The 22672-nt window shown below is 42.8% G+C and overlaps 1 protein-coding gene across 2 annotated transcripts in view; it reads right to left on the bottom strand.

Moving 5' to 3' along the window:
• Positions 1-11290: 11290 nt before the first annotated feature.
• The window catches only part of ACSL3 (acyl-CoA synthetase long chain family member 3), a 70696-nt gene continuing 59314 nt past the window's right edge, over positions 11291-22672 (bottom strand). For both annotated transcript variants that reach the window (XM_045775263.2, XM_045775264.2), the window contains 5 exons: positions 22311-22385; positions 21056-21247; positions 19502-19616; positions 17719-17876; positions 11291-14486 (listed from right to left, as the gene is read on the bottom strand). In XM_045775263.2, the coding sequence (XP_045631219.1) occupies positions 14329-14486; positions 17719-17876; positions 19502-19616; positions 21056-21247; positions 22311-22385 (698 nt within the window). In that variant the 3' untranslated portion in view covers positions 11291-14328. The remainder of the gene's footprint in view (positions 14487-17718; positions 17877-19501; positions 19617-21055; positions 21248-22310; positions 22386-22672) is intronic.

Below are 22672 nucleotides of genomic sequence, written 5' to 3'. Positions count from 1 at the left end.
CATCACCAGCACATCCCTAACTCAGCGTATCCAAAACGGAGTTCCTGGGCTTTCCTCAAAACACCTGCTCCCCCAACACATCTCTGCGAATGGTCATTCGCTCTGCCTAGTTGCTCGGGGGAATAACCTTGCAGTTGTCCTTGATGCCTCTCTTCCTCTCAAACATGCAGCCAATTGACCATCAAATCCTGTTGACTCAAAATCTATCCAAATGTGACCACCGCGGTCACCACTAATGGCCTCAGCTCCCACCTTCTCTCGCCTAGAACATCACACTGGTCTCCTGGCTGGTCTCCCTGCTTCCATCTCTAGCCGCGTCTCAGTATAGGAGCAAGAGTGATCCTTTCGAAATGTAAGCCAGATCATGTCCCTTCTGTATTTGGAATCCCCAAAGGCTCCTTCCTATCAACCCCGGGGCGAAAGCCAAAGTTCTTACAAAGTGTCTTGACAAGATTTTATATTATCCATCTGCTTCAAAATCCCCTAATCTACCCCAACAGTGTGTCTGCGACTCATAGCCTACCACTCTCCCCCCATCTCTGCCTCCTTCCTCTTCCTTGAGTCCGCCAGACACAGTCCCACCTCAGGACCGTTGACTTTGCGGTGCCCTCTGCCTAGAATCCCCATAGCTTGCCCCATCGACCCTTCAGGTCTTACTGAAATGTCACCTTCTCAGAGAGATCTCTCGTGGCCACACGATTTAAAATTGTAGCCCCCGCCCCTATCTCCACTTACTGGTTTTAATATTTTTTCCATAGTGTGTACCACCATCTGGCATGCTACTTACTCTCCTTAGCTAGTGTGTTATCCGATCCTCGCAGCAGGTTGCAAGCTATCCAAGGGCTGGGATTTTTTTCCATTGCTGAGCCCACAGCACGCAGGTAAGTGCTGTCCGTAGTAAACGCCCAAAGTGATGAATGAGCAAATCCCCGGTTCAGCACAACATTGTCTAGGGACAGGGGGTGACTTGTCCAATCCCCGGCACAGGGTCATGCGGACCCCTCTTTTTCTTCTGACTCTAATCCCTGGCCTAGACCAGACACTGGACGAGGAGCTTTTGTACAAATTAAAAGAAATGACTAATTTCATTTAATTTATTCGGAACTCAATCTATTTTTAATCACATTTTCATTCTGAATGCTTAATATGTCGAAAAGCATCTTTACCTCGATGAAGCCTTCCTCCTGCCTTCCTAACTGGTTTATCAATCCGCCGGGACTCGCAGAGGCTCCGAATCGCGCTGGAGGACAGGCTGTGAGCAGACTTCCTGCGCCATCTTGTGGTCAGGCTGGGAACGACACCTCCTGACCGCGATCTGGGTCCCCGCGCGCGTGCTGGTCTCCTCCCAGCCGCAGAGCCGGACAGTTTCTCCTCTCCTTCCCGTTCCTCGATTTTCCAGACTGTCCTTGGCTGGGAGCGCTTTAGGTTGGTGATTCTCCCTCTTTTTCAGGAAAAAAACGAATTTCCACGTGGCCCCCCACGTGGTCTTGACTACTTGCGGTCTTGCAGTCTTGACTACTCCCAAATTGCTCCTTAACCAGCAGCTTCATCAGATTCAAGTCCCCGTGTCCTGAAACCCCGGGGGGTAACACCAGTCTCTAATATCCGTGTCCTGCGATGCACGAGCTCAGTGGCCTCTCGAGAGGCTCTCTCCCCTTCAGCTCCCAAAACTCAACCGTTGGCAGTTCGGATACCTGCCTTTTAGTCACCCCCAGAACTCAGGTTGTAGGTATAAAAACTCCTGGGAGAGGTAACAGCTTTGTTTCCAGCCATCCCAACCTACGGACGGTGTTGAAGGGTAAGGGCAGAGGAGAAAGGCCTAGAAGAAAGGTCTAAAGGTGGACACCAAGGGGCAAGGCCTGGGACAAAGAAAGGCAACAGGGCCTCTAAATCGACTTCGCACACCACTTCGCCTCCTGTTCAGCCCGCCTGCGCCCAGCAGGATCTCACTACTTCCGTTCTGTGTTTTGGGGATTAGGGAGGGGGTGGGGGCAGATCAGTCTTCACTGGTGAAAATTCTACATTAACAACGTCTATAAAGCAGCTCTATTACTCTCAAGAACCCCAAAAGATATTAACGACAGCCACCAAAGTCTGCCTGGGAAACGATTATAGACCAAGAACAATGACTTGAAACGAGCACACGAATTGTTAGAAAGGAGCTCGCCCTTCTGAGGTATGAGAAGTTTTCTTGAATCCCTCTGGCCAAGATTAGGGGGATTGTTTTTGTGGTATCAGTAAAGAAATGAAAGAAAGTGTGGAATTTTAGGCCCCAATACCTGAATTACCATCAGAAGGAGAAAGGAAGAGAACAAACATTATTAAGAGCCTATATATGGGAAGCACTGTCGAGGCACATTGCATACCTTTTCACTGAAATGAAAAACTCTCTTCAGAGGCCAGCTCTGTGACCTTGGGCTAGTAACTTAACCTCTCTGAGCCTAAGTCTTCTCCTCGGTAAAAGGATGTTGACGCTGCGAAAAACAGTTTGATGGTTCCTCCAAAAATGAAATACAGAATTGTCAAGTCCACCGCTGGGAATGCACCCTAAAGAAGTGAAAGCAGGAACTCAAACAGATATTTGTACACCAATGTGCGAAACAACGTTATTCCGCAGGACAAAAAGGGGGAAAGAACCCAAATACTCATTAAGAGATGACTCAATAAACAAAACATGATATAAACATACAAAGGATTATTATTCAGCTTTAAAAGAGAACAGAATTTTTTTTAAGATTTTATTTATTTGTGAGAGAGAGGGAGCACGAGCAGGGGGAGCGGCAGGCGGAGGGAGAAGCAGGCTCTCCACTGAGCAAGGAGCCTGATGCGGGGCTTGATCCCAGGATCTTGGAATCATGACATGAATGAACCAAAGGCAGACACTTAACCAACTGAGCCACCCAGGCGTTCCAGGGAACAGAATTCTGATGCAGGCTGCAACATGGGGGAACCTTGAAGACGCGATGCTGCGTGAGATAAGACAGACCCAAAATGCGAATATGCACCATCCCATCTACGTGAGGTCCTGAGAACGGGCAAATGCAACTCATAGAGACAAAAAGTAGAATAGACATTAGTTACCAGGAGCTGGGGAGGGAGAATGGGGACTTAGTGTTCAGCGGGGACAGAGTTTAGTTGCGGAGGACGCAAAAGTTCTTTAAATGGATAGTGGTGGCGGTGGCTCGTTCTGAACGCGCTTAGTGCCCCTGAACTGTACACTTAAAAATGGTTAAAATGAAAAAAAAATGGTTAAAATGGTAAGTTTGATGTTATACATATTTTACCACAATAATAGATAGAAAATGGTGCTGAGTTACCATTCAAAGCCAAGTCTTTCTTAAACCCCCAAACCAATGTCCTTTCTATAGGGTCCTCTCGTTGCAAATGTGTTGAATTGTGGTTTTGTTAAGTATTACTTGGCGAAAAGTGTGAATAGATGTAAATTAATTGGGTAGTTTTACTGGTCCCTGAAGCACAAAAAGGAAAAACATTGCAATGAATTTTTCCAAGTAAGAAATATTACTTCCGGCTTTCCTCCTGAGCTGATTCCATGCGGGACCAGCTGTCTCCCTGGGGCTTGGCGGGGGCAGGGACTGGGAGGGCAAGGCAGGCAATTTCTCTTCTTCTATAGTTTTGGTGAGAAAAGTCTCCACGATGTACTTTTTTTTTCTATTTACAAAGTAAAAGGATGACTTTTTTCCTCCAATTTTAATTGAGATGGAACATTCCAAGACCAAGAAAATGTCATGCATTGGGTGATGAGTAGGCTGGACATCATGGGAATGAAAGTTGCAGGATACAGCTATTTGCCAAAAATGTGACCTGTGGGATTTAAGGACCATGTCACGCTGCTCTGCTTGGATGGTTTTTACTTGGATGAGATTAAACCACCAATTTAGTTTTGTTTTGAGGGGAAAAATGTCCAGAGCAAACCAGGGTCTGGAGAGGGGCGTGTACACACACACCCCCAAACGTGTTCACAGCCATGTGGAAGGAGGGAGAGGTGCCTCCTAACTCGGAGAACTCTGGGACTTACGGAGGAAATAACGTAGTCTCCCTAGTGGACAAAAAAAGAGCAAGAGACAGAGGGATAGTTAGATGCCCACATTATGCTTTGACCTGGAAGGCAAGTAAGCCAAGAGGACGATAACTTTGAGACAAATTACAGAACATGAATCTCTCCACATAGGGCACTCATTGTATTTTTTTATCAGTTTCAAATCCTGCCAAAGAGCATAGTCAAGACTAAACATATAAAAGCCCATAAAAGGGAGGTCCAAGTGGCTCTCCAGATGTGTGAGTCCATTCTATGAGAAATCACACTACCGAGGACAGATAAAAATGTGAGAAAAGTGCTGGGCTTCCATGGTAAAGCTGACCCGATTGCTAAACATACATTGAGCACCTATGACATAAAAGGTATTGGGCCAGCCTCCATGAAATAAAGAACCAAACCTGATCCCATCCCCAGGCTAGATTATAATCTAGCTTTACATTTTAAGGAATTTAGTCCCATCAACAGAAAACTATCCTGATTTGAATAGTTAATTAAATAACTAGTAGAGAAGGTAAGAATTCCAGTCCTGATGGAAGGTTGAATACCTGGTTTAACGCCCCGCCCCCCCGCCGGCTCGGGTCGTCGTTAAAATGGTAGCAAGAAAATGTTAAAGGACATAAGCCCACCACAGTAAAGGAGATAAAAGAAGGGCTATTGTTGAGGTTGAGGTGAAGTCAACAAAGTTCTGGAGGACAGAGACCGGATGGAGGGAATCAAAGGAAATCACGACCTAGCGTCTGCGTGGAAGGGAATACGTTCCAGAAAAAAAGCCAAACCCTCTGAGGAGGTTCAGGACTCAGACACAGCGGGAATGCCGAGGTAGTGAAATGAAGGTGTGTGCAAGAAACATCTGTGCTGCCCACTGTACTCACCCGAAATCTCTCCCCCACCCTCCCCAGGCTCCGGTCTAATCGTTAGAGACTGCTGCTCAAAACAGATCACCTGGTGCCACTGGAAACATCTCTGCCTTCTGGCATTCAGGAGGCCCTCAGTCTCGCAGAGGCAAACCCCTCCGATGGACAGGTCCTGCCCACATACAGGATCTTTCCATTGCCTCACGCTCCAATCTGAATGGACACAAGGATGACGTTTCAGGATAGAGATTGTTGTTAACATTTTTTTAATGACTCCCATCAATATAAAGAAAAACTGGGTTACAGACAAGAACTCAAAAAAACAAAAAAACAAACAAAAAAACTCTCATTAGCAATTGTACCCATAAAACGAGAATAGGATACTATATAAAGAAAGAAGAAAATCATAGACCAAAATAAGAGCTATTGAAATTTATTGCAAACAGAAAATTCATTACAAGGGTTGGGAAAATAAAATCTACACGATTTCCCTTAAAATCAGGTTCCAAACTCAAGAGATTAAAAAAAAAAAGATGATGATAGAAAAAATAAGGGACCTATAAGACTAATCCATGGCTCCAGTATTAGTTATAGGACTTCCAGGAAAAGAGAAATGGGAAGGGAAGAAATTGTCAAAGAAATAATACAAGACAGTGAGAAGTCAGAGGTGGGAATGAGGGTTCAGGTAGTGAGGAAAAATGTCACAAAGGAGCAGAGTTTTAGCTCAGCCTTGAAAGATGTGTAGGATTCTGACCAATGGGGAGAAGCAAGGATCTCAGCACAGAGCCTAGCAAGCAGAGTCCAGACCGGAAGAGAGCCTGGTTTGGCCCATGAAACTGCAGAGATTCAGGTCCAAGTACCAGTTCCCCAGCATGGGCATCTCCAGACACTGATCTATGTGGTATCTGATGGAATCCTCATAGGCCAGGGTGGGCCTTTCTGTGCCTCTGGGACTACAGTGGGGATCCGTGTTGCCATAGGAGCCTCCCTATTGGAGGCTGTGGGTGAAGTTGTCAGGGGAGTGGCCGCCGGTGTCTGAGGTTCCCCCGGGAAGATCCAGCATCAGCAACCACCCCGCTTAAGAGAACCAACAGCCAGGCTCTTAGCACAAGTGTCAGGCACCCCAGCTGGAGCTAACAGAGGGGGAAGCCCAGAGGGTCCACAGTGCAAATTCTGCCCCGCTCCCTAGGATACGGTTTAAAAGTCCAGAACAGGGGACAGGAGGGGGCAAAAGAAACCCCCAGAGTGACTTTAAATGGACATGAGACACCTTTTGGGGGTCAGGAAAATATTCTAGAACCAGATTTTGGTGGTGGTGGCCTGACTCTATAAATTCACTACAGATCATTGAATTACGCACTTAAAATAAGTAAATAAACTATACCTCAATAGAGCTGTTTTAAAAAAGAGAAAGGAAATCGTTGCATAGAAAAACGTGGTCGTCATGTTCATCTGTAAACGGAAGTTAGTGGAATGACTTATGCGTCAGAACAGGATAACTAAGTTGCCTATTCTAAGCCAAAGTTAACAGAGCTCCCTCTGAGGAGTATAGCGATCTTCCTGCTTGCACATGGCCAGTGTGTTCATTTCTGCATGGTCACATATAAAGCACCCAGCACAGTGCCAGGCACACAGCAAGCCAGCAGCTGAGCGGCCGTTGTTTCGCTAACGGCCCAGGGCAGGTGGGCAGGGCCGTGCCTGGACTCCAGGGCAGGCCCACAGCGGCAGGGTGCGAGAGCAGGTGGGCAGAATGCTGTGAGCGTCAGGGCTCCGCAGGGCAGGGACGGGGCAGGGACGAGAGGTCGGGGTTATTACCGCCAGTCAGGACCAGCGGGATGGCTCAGAACCAAGAGAATCTGGAGTCTAGGAGATGGGAATCCACCAGACTATTTTGCAACGTGCTTCAGACTGCCTGCGTTGTTCTGGAACTTACTCCTTGAAGGGGTGCAAGCCTCAGCTTCCTCCCCTGTAAAGCAGGGTGCATAAGGACACCCATTTTATGGCACTCTCACGGGGATTCATGGAGGTAACACGCATGACATCCTTGGCAAATTCTCAGTGTTAACGATTATTATTATTATTCCGGAACTCCCAAATGTGAGATTATTAGTGTCTTACAGAGAAGATTTCTCAAGAGGTTTTTCTAATAAAACTAACACCATTTTTCTGTATCTTTAAAGCAAAAGAAAGAACGGGAAGGATTTGGAAAAAAGAAGGGGAGACCCATCATAAAATCCAAAACACAGTTCTTGTTCCTCATACTGCAACCCCAAAAACCATCTCCTGCTTCCCATATCCATAGTCCGTTTCGACATCGAGGGCGTGTTGGTGCCCAGTGATCATGGGGGTCTTGCTGTGGTGAGCCTGTGTCTGCCACCCCCTCTACCTGTGAAAAGAGCATATCCTGCTCCCCCAGATTCCCATGATCCTGGGGAGAGAGGCTCTGGGTCTGGGCCACGTTGGGAGGACAGGAAGCTGTGGGGCTGGCGAACGTCAGCATGCACGGTGGACAGCATCACAGGGCTGGTGATTCACAGAAGGGAAATGGGTGGCAGACCGTCGCAGAAACAACCAGTGTCCCCACCCAGCCCCTTCTGCTTCCTGTAAGTGCTGTGGAGGAGGGAGGCAAGACCCACAAAGGCAAGGCGGCCTCGGGTTCCCCACCGCACGCCCACGTGTCTCTTTTTGATAAATGCTACTGTATACATTCTTATTTCCCTCATTCTCAGTGTATTCCTGGGAAGGGGTAGGACAAAGCAATGTCACAAGTGACTCAAAAGGCATATAAAATTATCATCTATCATCACGGAGGAACGGGTGGGGGGAGGGGAAGAATATGTGACAAAAAACCCTAACAGGTCCCATTGCACACCACCTTTCTCCTTGTTGCCTGTATTTTGGCCAGGGGAAAAGCTAACAGAAGAAAATGATACCGTAGCAAACACTCAGAATCTCTTGGAAGAAAGACATATTTCGCTAGACTTGGGGAATGAAAGGAATTGCTAAAGCCCCCATGTCCTCGGGAATTTAAATTTACCCCAGGAGTTAGGATATATACATTCAAAACAAAATAACAATTGGATAGCTTGCAAAATTTCCAAGGTTTGATCTAACCGGTTCACTATTCAGGAACTGTCCTGTACGTTGAGTTTCCACTTACGCCCCAAAATGTTAGAAAGGGCCTTTGTTGTCACACTGATGCTAATGGTAAACTGTGGAGTAACCTAAATGCCCAGTAATGAAAGAATGATTAAATACATTATAATACGGGCGCCTGGGTGGCTCTGTCTCGGTGAAGCGCCTGCCTTTGGCTCAGGTTGTGACCCCAGGGTCCTGGGATCAAGTCCCGCATCAGGCTCCCTGTTCAGCAGAGAGCCTGCTTCTCCCTCTACCCCTAAACCCTGCCCGTGATCTTTCTCTCTTTCAAGCACTCTCTCTCCAATAATCTTTTTTTAAAAAATGAAATAATTATGCATAAAAATTTTTAAAAAGAGCTGTGTGGGGGCAAAATTCCACACAAATAGGAAATTCCAGTTGAGTGTTGAAGCAGTCAACAAGAGGACTAATAACGTGAAAATAAAGATATACAAAAAAGGGAAGGAAACACACAAAAAAATGTTAAATGCAAGAAGACAGGGATAGATCCTCAAATATCACATTATAAAGATAGAATAAACAGAACAAAACTGATAAGCAATGAGTAAAATTGGAAGAATGCTTTCCCAAAAAATGGGTTATGGGTTGAATTGTGTCCCCGCCAAAAAAAAGCTTTGGTGAAGTCCTAATTCCTAGTACCTCAGAATGGGACCTTACTTGGAGGTAGGGTTATTGCAGACGACCAGACTAATAGAACGGGGTCCTTATGAAAAGGGGACATTCGGACACACAAATGCACAGAGACAGAAGGTCAACTAATCTCGACAAAGCAGGAAAGAATATCCAGTGGAAAAAGGACAGTCTCTTCAACAAATGGCGCTGGGAAAATTGGACAGCCACAGGCAGAAGAATGAAACGGGACCACGTTCTTACACCATACACAAAAATAAATTCAAAATGGATGAAAGACCTAAATGTGAGACAGGAATCCATCAAAATCCCCAAGGAGAACACAGGCAGCAACATCTCTGACCTCGGCCACAACTTCGTACTAGACATGTCTCCAGAGGCAAGGGAAACAAAAGCAAAAATGAACTATTGGGTCTTCACCAGGATAAAAAGCTTCTGCACAGCAAAGGAAACAATCAACAAAACTAAACGACAACCTATGGAATGGGAGAAGATATTCACAAATGACCTATCAGATAAAGGGCTAGTATCCAAAGAACTTACCAAATTCAACACCCAAAAAACTAAAAAATCCAGTCAAGAAATGGGCAGAAGACATGAACAGATGTTTCTCCAAAGAAGACATACAAATGGCCAACAGACATGAAAAAATGCTCATCATCATTCAGCATCAGGGAAATACAGATCAAAACCACAATGAGATACCTCACGCCAGTCAGAATGGCTAAAATTAACAAGTCAGGAAACAAATGTTGGCGAGGATGCAGAGAAAGGGGAATCCTCCTACACTGTTGGTGGGAATGCAAACTGGTGTAGCCACTATGACAACAGTATGCGGGTTCCTCGGAAAGTTAAAAATAGAGCTACGTATGACCCAGCAATTGCACTAGGAGGCATTTATCCAGAGGATACAAAAAATGCTAATTCAAAGGGGCACATGCACTCCGATGTTTATGGCAACATTAACAATAGCGCACATGCACACATGTACGTAACGGAATTACTCAGCCATCAAAAAGAATGAAATGCTGCCATTTGCAAAGACATAGATGGAACTAGAGGGTATTATGATAAGCGAAGTAAGTCAGAGAAAGACAAATACCATGATTTCACTCATGCGGAATTTAAGAAAAACAGGTGAACGTAAGGGAAGAGGGAAGCAAACCGTAAGAGACTCAACTATAGGGAACAAGCTGAGGGTTGCTGGAGGAGGTGGGTGGGGGGATGGGGTAATTGGGCAATGGGTATTAAGGAGGGCACTTGATGTTAGCACTCGGTGTTATGTGCAAGTGATGAATACATTATATGTTAACTAAATTGAATTTAATTTAAAAAAATAGAGAAAATCTGTAAATGCAGAGAAACTTTCAGCATCAAAAAACTCATACTGGAGAGAAACCCTGTTTCTACAAAGTAACCCATGCAGAAAAAGCTTCAGAAACCCCATCTTACTGCATAACGTAGAACTCACACGGGAAAATAATTTCTCTTTACAACGAACTGAGAATTAACTTAAGGAATCACCAAATGGAGAAGTTGCTTCTGAATGAATCCCACCAAGTCAACACTATTCAAAAGTTATCAATAAGGATGCTAATGGGGAAAGGTTGCTAAAAAACGTTTCATGAAGTCTGAACTAGAAAAATGCACGTAATGTTAGATACATATATGCCTTGTGGTTATCATTTTGTGAACATTTTACTCTAATCAAGAAGTTATTGAATGCCCACTCAGGGAACCATGACCATCACTAAGGCGCTGGGGCTAGAGGCGATTTCCAACAGATGTGCCCTTGGGGGTCTACATGCTTGCAAGTGGACAGACTACAACCAGAGGCAAGTTTTTGGTTTTGTTTTTTGGAGAGAGGGGGTCAGACTGAAACACATTACTTAAACCAGGCTATATATGTATATATACACGGCCTGCCTCAACCTAAAATTGCAGGTGTTTAGCGTGGTGGAAATACTAAGCTACCAAAGCTTAAAATCGCAAGCAGGTTAATGACAGAGAAATGAGGCACGATTATATTTAAGTTGATACACAACACGGAAGCTGCTAGAGGCTTTTTGTTAGTTGCAGGATTCCATACAGTGACCCGCCTTTATAGAAGTGTTTTATAAAGTGTTAATATAAAGGTACATATACCTGGTTTTGTCAGAAACAAACATCAAGCGGTCCTGAAGGCAGGGAGGGGTTGGTTTCTGAGACAGCACGACAGGATCTGATTCCACCACAATTACAGGATTCAATGTAGGCTTTATGGGTTTTATACCCAGATTTATGGCTGCCACATTGCTTTTAATTTCTCCCACAAATTTTATGATCTCTAATTCATGCTATGTGAATATTTTAAGTGTAGAAAACATCTTATCAGCATTGATTTTTTAAATGCTGACAGCAGAGAACCTGTGTGGTCAAAACCAAAATACAAAGGCGGCATCAGGAAGGGTTAGAGAAAGGCAGACCAGAAGGATGCTATCGCGAAGTGGATTAAGAACAGAATTTCTTAAGTAAAATATTCCTTCAAGTGGATTGGCTAGGCCAAGAAAAGAAAATTCCCCAAAGTTCTTTTTCAAAACAAGTATTTCAGGAATGTCAATTAAAGTTCAACTTTATTAATAGAGATTTTTTGGGGGAAAAAATATTGAGTTTTAATATCAGTAACTTTTTACATACCTTTATTTTTCAAACTTGATGTCAAGTTACAAATAAATAGTCCATACCCTGTGGCTACGTTGCTTATGATGTACACTTCAGGCAGAGAACAGCAATAACCAAGAACGCATCAGAAACGAACTCGCGCGAATAACCAACCCATCAGTAAGCGTAGAGAAAGTCGCACGACACCGCATGACATTTCAGTGTGGTCCAGTATGTGCACAGTTAAAAGTGAGTGCCCTTTAGAACATCACAGATGTACGTCATTCTCTTACAAACGAAGAACTCACGCATCGGAGACTTGGAAGTTTTAAACTTGTATCACAGGGAATAATTGCTTTAAAAACTGTAAAATGTTGTGTACTTTAGCAGCAAAAAAAAAAAAAAAAAGTTATTCCAGGATAATCTTTAAACATTGCTGAAAAAACCGCAAGCTTTACAGAACACCATGGATATCCGATCCATTACTTAAAAAACAAAGTAGTACTTACAGAGACCACTTTGTTTTGTTCTACTGTCGGTAGAAACTTTCTAATAAAGTTGAAGCTAAAAAAATCCCAGCAGGGGAGGTGGGGACGGCTGCTGAGAAGACGCGCCAGCCGCGCGGAGGGAACCGCCAACCAGAGCTCTAGACTTATGGTCACGGGAAAGGCTGAGAAGTCTTATGTAAATAACTTCCAGAAAACAAGTTCTTAGGAATCATTCTTTTTAGGGTATTTCCAGGTGTGTTAGATTTAGCAACTGACTTTGACCTTCTTCAAAGTTTTCCTCCCCAGCATCTTTTGGCTAAACCAGTATTTTAATAAAATTATCGTTGTTGGGTGGGGTTTTGGTTTTGGTTGTTAACCATTTCTTTTTGAAAGGTTAATTTGAAAAGGTATCACTCTTCAAGTCACTAGAGATGGCCTGGCTCAGAGAGTGATTTGTTTGAAAGGGGAGGATACTTGATGTAATTTCATACTCTGCTGTGACATGACACATGGCATTTGAGATTCTAGGACTGAAATGAATTCTAAAAAATGAGAAAAATGAAACTAGATGAAGATTAAATCGGCCGTATTAGATGCTTCTGGAAAGAAACAACTTGTATCCAGCATCCGTGGTAAGCAGCATTATTTCTCCCGACACGGTTTCCGGTCACCATTATATTGTTCTCTCTCCTTTGAAGCACTGAACCTTTTTTTCTAAATACAACTTCTCAAAAATCATTTGAAAGCAAACAATATAAAGCATCAGAAACAAATTCTCCACCCACCCTGACTTAATCTTTAGATCACAACATCCTGACAAGAGAAGCTGTTTAATTTCATTGCTTTACTTCTTGGCAGTCTTCCCAAACTTTATGAAAATTTAAACTATGACAAGGAGAAACACACTTAAACATAATACAAATATACACAAATACAAGAGAAGTTCGAAACGGACACCATATTGTGGTATCTCCAAACACGGTGTGCGCGACATGACCAAAAGCTACTACAGGGCCCTGGGCCTCAGCACTCCACTGTCCTACACAGGTCTACATTCTTCACTTTTGTTTTTGCCTTTTAATGCTAAAGTAAGAACCAAAAAAATAACCAAGAGGACGTAAGAAAACATGGTACCTATGATTTTTTCTTAAAGTCTTGATTTGAACACAAGTCACTGGTGTAATATACTCTTGATAATGCTCCAGTAACAAGACAAGCAACACATATGAAGACTGTGTACCATACAAGCAGTGTCTTTAGAATCGTAACTAACTTCCACAGTCACATAAAAACCGACAACTTAAGCCTTAACTCACCTCAGTATCAAGTTAACTAAATTCTCATGTATCTTAGTAAGAATGCCAGGATCAGAAGCACTCTGTTTCCGTATTCTGGTGTAGAAAGGTTCTATTTCATAGAAGGGATAAAGTGCTTTTTTAGTAAGCTGCCAACACACACACACACACACACACCAGTGCAAGCCATCAAGAAAAGAATTATCATTTTGAAATGCGACAGAGGATTACACATCCAGACCTGATAAAAGTACAGGAGTAGATAGAGAATCTTTCCATGACTGAGGTGCTCTAAGTATCAACAACTCCATGTACATATGATGGATGAAAAACAACAGCTTTCCATCCTTTGCTTCTTACACCCCACCCTAACTTTCAGAGTTGCTTCCAACTCTAAGAAAGAGTTTGGACGTTTTCCTAGTTTCAAAGCTAACTAGCAGGCCCTGGCTACCCGGAGTGTGAGGAACCAGAGACAAATTACCCACCCGTGCTACACCTGCTGTGTTTTCTTCTTTACTACTGAACATGACCTTCCAGTGCTATCTTGTTTCATGCAGCACCAACCGAACTGCCCTTTTCTTCCCTAATAAAAAATAAATATATATAGAAGACGCTGCCAGGCATATATTCACAAGTGTCAATTTCTTAAAACATAAGTATGGGTATATTTATTTCTCTCAAATGCATACAAGACAATAATTACACAGCAACAAATCTTTTGTTCAACAATGATTTGATTCATAAGCGTTTGAATTTACATAATTTCACATCCATACCCTTGCATTTTTAAATACTGTAAGTAAAAAAGCCCCCCAAAATAACCAATTCTTATATTTCCTATTTATCCCTCTATACATCCGAACTTTAAAAAGTTACAAACTGAACATTATACAGAACATATAAATCATGTTTAAAAACTTGAGGTTTTAAAATCACTGTTCCCCAAAATGATTCAGAAAGTCCTCATGCTGACAAGTGCAGTCCTAGGTGGTAAGGTAAGTTGGAAAAGGGAAGAAAGAAGAGACAGACACCAGTTTGCTGTCTTAATGTTTTACTAATCCTGTCAGTAAAAACGGCGACGTCATGAGAAGGAACAGTTTAGGTTTACTTCGAGGAACGGGGTTTGCCTCACAGTTGGAGACATGCACTTCAAGTATTTTCCTATTTGATCTGAGCTCCCTGTAGCAAACGATGCTGAAAGAGAATAACTATTTTCTTCCATACATTCGCTCAATGTCCGCCTGGTAATGTGTTTTAAGCTCTTTACGTTTCAGCTTGAAGGCATCTGTCACCAGACCAGTTTCGGGGGTCCACGGTTCCGGGCTCAAACGAATTTTTACTGGAATTTCAAATTTTTCTAGACTTGCTGAGATGGTGGAAAAGAAAAAAAAAAAGTAAATCCAAAGAAAAACATACAATTAAAATTCTTGGCAAATAGCGTAACTTTTCCAGTCTTTGAACACCCATCAAAATGCACATCCCATGAATCTCGCTTCTAAATAATCCATCCCTCAAAAATTGCAGAAGTAAAAAAAACAAAAAAACAAAAAAAAAAACCGAAAATATGTATGAGAATTATAATAGCAAAAACTGTTTAAAAATCTACAAGGCCATCAACAGAATGAGTTAGATTAAGTTATGATACAGGCAAAAAATGGAATATAATTCGGTCATTAAAAATAAGATCTACATGGTACAGTGTGTGAAGATACTTAAATATATTGTTAGGCCAAAAGGGGGGGGGGGACTTGCCCTTTTTTTAAATACCAGATTAAAGTATATGCATCTAGAGGAGGAGGACAAGTATACACCAAACGATAAACCGTGTACCTCCAGAGGCTAAGATCCACGATTAAGGAAAAGCAAAAGCCACACACCTATGTCTTGAGTTTATTATAAGGAGATCACTTCAGAACTGAAGAATTTAAGTTTAAAGAGAATCTTGTCATCGAACCAGAATACTCAGCGTAAGCTATGAGGACAGAATGTTTGCTCACTACTGTGTTCCTATACACTGCTGGATAGCCAGCAGATTCTCAACAGCAGAGGGCTGGAGAGGGGGAGAGGGACGGAGAAAGAAAGGGAGACAAGGAGACAAGGAGAGAAAAGGGAGAGGTTTTTCCAGCATTCATTCAACAAATATTTATTGAAAAAAATTACTGTGTAAAGTGCTTTACTAAACACTCTTTAAAAAATACAATAACAGTTTCTGTTCTCAAGTGGTATGCAATCTGACAAGGATAAACAGGTCAACGCCTGACCATGATTACACAGCGCGCGCGCACACACACACACACACACACACACACACACACACACACACCCCGTGCAGGACACACGGGCAGACTCGCTCACTAAACTGAAGTTGTTAGTACCACCTTGGGAGCAAAAAGAGATCAATTCTAACTTACAAGGTTATAACAAGGTTTTCTTCTTCAAAGAGTAAAACTATTTCAGAAGTGCTCTCCTAGAAGGAAAACCACTGTGAGCAAAAGCAAAGCCTGGACCTCAGGACTTATGAAATAGTTCTTTTTTGTTTTGTTGTGTTTGTATATATGTTAAAGCAAATATTCTTATTTTTGTTTTCTTCCCTTTTATTCTCTTATCTATAATAGGTATTAATAAGCTAACTGCATATCACGGAACAAGAGCAGAAATTCACTCAAAGGGTCTACACCCTCTTCTGTATGTGCAGCTGCGTGCTGGGCAGTTCGGGGCGCTAGGCGGGAGTCTTCGTTACTGTCTTTACTCAGAAATCAACTAGGCCCAAGGGAGATGAGCGTGGGTGTCAAGTGGACAGGCAATGGGCTGGGAAGGTCAGTTTTATGTGTCAGCTGGGCTAGGCTAGCGTTACCAGGTCCTCACACACTAATCCAGGTGTTGCTCTGAAGGTATTTTGTAAATAGGATTAAGTCTGTAACCAGCTTACTTTACTTGAGGAAAATACTCCTAGATCATCTCAGCAGCCTGGTTTGGTCAACTGAAAGCCCGCAGAGCAGAGCTGAGGTGTCCCCAAACAAGAAGCAATCTTGCCTGTGGTCGGACCTCCAGCAGCTGCCAACGGGCTGCCCTCCTGATTTCCAGCTCTGCCTAAGTCAGGCCCCGAAGATCACCAACCAGCTCTTCACAGTAAGTCTCTCTCTATACAACTGTTAATTCTGTTTCTCAGGTGTAAACCTAATATAGATTTTGCCTAAGAATGAAGTTGGATCCCTTCTTCACATCACATTAAAATGAACTCAAATGGACCAAGGACCTACATGTAACAGCTGAAACTAAAAAACTCTTAGAATAAAACATAGGGTGTCTCTTTGTGACAGATCAGGAGTGGTTCCTCAGGACACACACAGCAACAGAAGAAAATAATAAATTATCTTTTCAAAATTAAAACTGTTGTACTTCAAAGGATATCATCAAAAAAGTAAAAACGCAACCCACAGAATGGGAGAAAGTATTTACAAATTGCGTATCCGGTTAAGAGCCTTGTGTTTAGAATATATAAAGAACTTGTACAACTCAATAATAAAAAGGAAACCCCATTCAAAAAATGGGCAAAGGATCTGAACAGACATTTCCCTAGAGAAGACATACAATGGCTAATAAATACAAGAAAGGATGCTCAAACCATTAGCCACCAGGAAAATGTAAATCAAACCCACGAGATACCCTATTTCATACCCGCTAGGATGAGCAGAATCCGAAGGATGAACAGTAACAAGTGTTCGAGGACACAGGGAAACTGGAACCGAACACTAGTGGGAATGATAAAATGATGCCGCCATTTTAGAAAATAGTTTGGAAAATATTTGGAAAAAAATATTCTGGGGGCGCCTGGGTGGCACAGCGGTTAAGCGTCTGCCTTCGGCTCAGGGTGTGATCCCGGCGTTACGGGATCGAGCCCCGCATCAGGCTTCTCCGCTATGAGCCTGCTTCTTTCTCTTCCACTCCCCCTGCTTGTGTTCCCTCTCTCGCTGGCTGTCTCTCTCTGTCGAATAAATAAATAAAATCTTTAAAAAAAAAAAAATATTCTGGAAAACAGTCTGGTACTTTCTCAAAAGGTTTAACATAAAGTTGACACAGGCCTAGCAATTCCACTCTTCTTCGGTACCTACCCAGGAGAAATGAGTACATCCACACAAACCTTGTGTATCAATGTTCACAGCATTATTCATTGACCACCAAAAGCAGAGCAACACAGAGGTCCTAGTCTCATTGCAGCCCCCCCAACACACACGCAAAAAGGGGGGATAGCACATACCCGTACAAGCCGCTACCAGGACACTAACAGTGCGGAAAATGCAGAAAAGAGTCTTAGACAGTTCAGGGTGGGCTGGGGGGGGGGCAGGACGGAGCTAAGGAGAGAAAGGGCCAACCCAGAACACAGAAGCTACAGGGACAAGGACACTGTGACTGATGCACGTCCGCCACGGGAGCACATGGTGGGTGAGTCGTGTGCAGGAGCCTGGATGCTGGCCTGAAAAGTCCGCTCTTCCAGCTAAAGCAGGAAATGACGTCACCTAAGCCCTGTGCCAGCAGCGCAAGGAACCGTCCGCACTCCCTTCCCGCCTCGGTCCTCAGTCCGTTTCACAGCCACTCACCTGAAATAGCAGCTTCAGAAAGCACTTTGAGGACCTCGTTTTCCATTTCACAGCTGTTACACAGCTCCTCCCAAGTCCCGTGAAGCCCTTTCTTTCGAGCGAGTTCTGTTAGTTCCTTTTGATTTGGCACGACAAACCCAATGACGTAAGAATGGTAACTGAAATACATGAAGGACACCTTGGCTGAGGATCTGAACGGCACACCGTGGGGGCTGCAGCCACTGATCCACGGACGCTGTTGTAATCCATTCACGACCGCTCGAAGGAACACACGTGACGCGTATTTGGTACTTAGCGCGCGTACGTCACGCACAGCCAGCCACCTCCCCAGGCTGACTCCGAGTGCGCGCCAGAGCTCTGACAGAGTGCGCTCAATAAACCTTCCCCGGATATGTAGTGACAAGGTTCAACTATGTGTAACTGTCAAGAATACTTCCATGTATACATTTTTTAAAAGAAAATTATAAATATTAGAAAATTCAACTTTTAAAAAATCAGTAATTCACATTAACAGGTTAATCAAAAATAAAAACTTATGTAAACAGAAACTGTATCTAGGGGCACCTGGGTGGCTCAGTCGGTCAAGCGTCTGACTCTGGATTTCGGCTCAGGTCATGATCTCAGGGTGGTGAGATCCAGCCCCAAGTCAGGCTCCACACTCAGCGCAGAGTCCGCCTGGGCTTCTCTCTCCCTCTTCTCCCCACTCCCCTGCTCACGCACTCTCTTGCTCTCAAATGAATACATAAGATCTTTAAAAAAATATATTTAAAAAATAAAAATTTAAAAAAATTGTATCTAAAGAAATTTGGCAGCAAATCGAAGTAATGTGGTTACATTTATTTCTTTTGTTATCGAGAGAACTGTTAATAAAAGAGCTTTAGGTACGCCTGCCGATGGCAGTAAGAGATGGTAAGCAGCATGAGGAAGAGAAGGGCAGTCTGGTTAGTATCACCCAAGTGAAAGCCAGCACTGTAGCATCACTAAAGCAAGTATCTCATAGCTAGCTAAAGGGCAGAATGATTTATAATTCAATGTAGTAAATCTTTAAAGTCTGTTTCTAACTGGTTCTTCTGATACCAGATTTTACCTTCTCATATAATTATTATGTCAACCCCTGCAGTAAAGTTCCTAGGCTGGCCACAGTGTCTGATCATTAACACTGGAGAGTAATTACTACATACAATACCGTTAGGGAAAAACATAATCACAGTGCCGATCGAAATTTCTAACCCTGGCATTTTTAACTTTAAACTGTCCTTCCCAACTGCCTCTATATCATTAGGGACTAGAGATGCTAGGAGTTAAGCCACAGCTTAACACGGCTTAAGGCAGAGCCCCCAGCCCTGGTCCCAAGTACGCTCGAGTCTACAGCAGGGTCGTAAGTGCTGAGCAGGGTTCAGCTTGATGACTCCCATCCTCCCACATCCTTCTTTACTCCCCTTTGCTCTGGACTGGTTCTAGGAAGCTTCCCTGTGCTGAGGGGCGGGTCCCTGGGGGTACCAAGGCAGCAGGAAGGAGGACTTGACTTTCTTCCCCTTCCTACCACACACGACACCGCACTGAGATGTAAAGCAGAAAACAGGGACACAGAGGAGGACGAGGCGGGGAAGCATCACAAGGACAGAATCAGTTACTGGCTTTCCTGAGAGGAGCCGCTCCCAGAGACAACAGATAAGAAGGAAGAGTTCTTAGTATAGTTTTACGAGGAAGATTCATCTAGGAAGGAAATGCCAGAAACACACAAAATGTCTGAGGTCAAAGTAACAGAATTCTACTTTCTTACCTGTTTGCATATGCACAGATGTTATCTATAAGGGAGAGGTTCTTCAAAGCTGCCTCTACTTTCCCGAGAGAAACATATTCTCCGGCCTGCAGTTTCACAAGGTCCTTCTTACGATCTGTGTACAACAAAGGCCGGGAGGGGGCACATGGAAGAACAGAAATACCTTGAATACATATGAATATTGGCCATTCCCTAAGTAATCTGCTATCAATTAAGTTTATCATCATAATTACACTGAAATTAAAAGTACACTGTAAAATTAGGCCCTGATTTTTGTACCTTTATATAAATTCTTTCAAAAAAGAGAATCAGCTTCTGGTCAAGAGCCCCCAGCATCAGGGCTTCAGGCATGTTCCGCTGAACAGGTATGTTCCTGAGACCCATTAACACCAGGAAGGTGAAGAGTTCTCAGTGACATGTGAAAGCGCACGTTCTACCTGGAGAGCAGCACACCCCCTCAACATAGAATGGTAACAGTAAGGGTCAAGCCTGTCCAACCTGCTGATCTGGAAAGAATTCCCACTAGTGAGGCCTGGGCTGAGTCTTGAGGGAAGATGGGCAGTAACCAAGTGGAACAGCCCTGGTAAACGACAGACACGTCAGCCTGAATCACCACAGCGCAGGGGACCGGGAACGGCAGACAGTGGAGGCGGGGAGGTGAATGGGGCCACAGAACGGAGGCACACTGAACTGAGCCCCTAGCTGCCACTACGGGTTTTCTAGCAGCAACGTGGTCCAGTGAGATCAGTGCTGAGGGCTCCCATGGTCTGTGAGAGTGTGTGTTTACGGGGGACAAGCATGTCCACTGAGAGGAATTTCTTGGAGGCCTGACGTACGATCATGGTGCAAGGGCAGACAGAAAGAAGAGAACGATCTTGAGGCACGTTTCACACGATAAAGCAGTAGAATCTGGGTAAGACATGGGGAGATGACTGAGGAGTCCCACCTCTCCCAGGTTTCTAGGTAGCATGACTAGGACAGAAATGCTACTAACCGAGAAAAAGAATGTAAGAGGGAAGGCAGGGAGGTATTTTTTGCCCCATGGGTCACAGTACTCCAACTGCCAGGCCTTCCTTATTCTCACAGGCAAGGCCAGGACCTGGTTCCAACAGGAGAGAGCCCTGTGCAATAACTTCTCGATAGCAAAGAGCACACAAAAATAAATACTCCCTACTAAGAATCTGGTTCTTTCAGGGTTATCTAATAATTAAAAATACCACTCCTATTGAACAGATTTTGGTATCTCCTAAAATGTCAAGACTTGAGACTTTAAATACTCCCTATTAAGAATCTGGTTCTTTCGGGGTTATCTAATAATTAAAAATACCACTCCTATTGAACAGATTTTGAGATCTCCTAAAATGTCAAGCACAGTCTCTATTATAAAATTTTGTATTCCAGGGATGAAAACAACAGACCCTATCAACACCGCAGAAAGACATATTCTTATATTATTAAACAGCTTCCCTAAATACATAGTTATCTCTTTTGTAAAACTATTTCAGAAACATTCACTGTCAGAAAAAATATATATATATGTATTAGCTGGCTCACCAATAATCTTTAAACAACCATCAGGGTCAAACTCCCCAATATCTCCAGTACAAAGCCACCTCTGTCCATTCTCATCTTCAAAGAAATCAGCTTTCGTTTTTGCTTCATTTTTGTAGTAGCCTATTGTCACGTTTTGGCCACCGATAAGAATTTCACCCCTGGGGTGTGGTTTATCGGTATTAAAGTATCCACCTAATAAACACAAAATAATTAAGAGTTAATTCAAAATTTTTATCCCTATTTACATCATGTGAAAATTTGAAACTATTAGTTTCTAAGTAGGGATATCTGATTTAAATCCAATTAGAATTTCCCAAAGGAAACGAGGCAGACAGCATGAATGAACAAAACTCACTCATGTAAAACTAGGTGCAAAATTTCAGCTGCGTACCCGTAGCACTGATGCTTTTACACTAGTATTCCAAGCAAAAATTACACTAAAAAAGCCAACACCTGTGATATAAAAAAATCATGTGTACTACACAGGTAAACTCCTTCAGGGATTCTGTAGATTCCTATATATCTGACAGAAGTACTAAATCATGTAATTCAATAAAACACATCTCTAAAGTGAAATTACACTATATTTAAAAGATTTATGCCTTACAGATAATTTCAGAATGACTCCAAGCTTATATTTATTAAACATTTTCACTAATTCTGCTAAAAGATAACTGAAAAATGGCATCAAACCCTCAGAATCTTTACTCTGTATAAAAGAAAAATGCAACCAACCAATTACTGATAATGTGTACACACTGACAGAATCAAATACAATTTTAAAAGAGTGATTAGTATTTAAATGGCAAAACAACAGTTTTTATGAAATTATAGTAAAAATTTCCTTCTGATGATTCTAGATCGAAGCCATCGGAAAAAAAACAAAAAGAAAAAAGAAAAATCCTCAGTTTCATAGATTACATTTTATGATTTTGCTTCTACAAAATAAACTTAATCATTCCTAATTTACTGACACCATTCATTTAGCAGATTTCTCAAGCTTTTGCCATAATTCTTACTTGCATTCATGTAATAAAATAAGCAAAATAAAAACAATTATAATTCTTCAGAATCATTCTTGGAACAAGCAAAATAAATGCATTCGTATAGCTCTAGATAAGACAGCTATATTAAACCCAAAAAAGCACTTGTGGGTGATTTTATTTTCTAAAATAAGGAAGAAAATAAAGCGCAATTCCAGTTTCAAGGTTTAATATTATAAAATTAATGCTCTGTGGTTAAAACAGGTTCTTACCTTCCTCCCAGTTCTTTAATTTGATTTCACAGCAAACTAATGGTGCTCCCACTCTGCCGGTATTGTAGTCCCACACTAGGATGCACATGAAAAGAAGTATTTGATTACAGTGGTGAATAACAGCCTCGTTTTTCTAAATTAACCAAAAATGATGATTTATCCCAAAGCTTTGACATCCCCAGAGAATCTGTAAAAGGAGTCACAAACTGGTGAACCCCAAGTTGTGTGGCCCACAAGGAGTTCTGTTTCTTTATTCTAAATTGGTTACTGACATTTAAAAATCAAGACATTTTACACAGAAGGGTGGAATCTCCAGGATTTCCAGGAATCTCCCACATTTCCAGCACAGCAACAGCTGTAGC

Source organism: Ursus americanus, chromosome 1 (genome assembly GCF_024610735.1).
Source record: "Ursus americanus isolate L20-20 chromosome 1, mUrsAme1.1.p, whole genome shotgun sequence".
Taxonomy (NCBI): domain Eukaryota; kingdom Metazoa; phylum Chordata; class Mammalia; order Carnivora; family Ursidae; genus Ursus; species Ursus americanus.
This window is presented reverse-complemented; position numbering and strand designations above follow the sequence as displayed.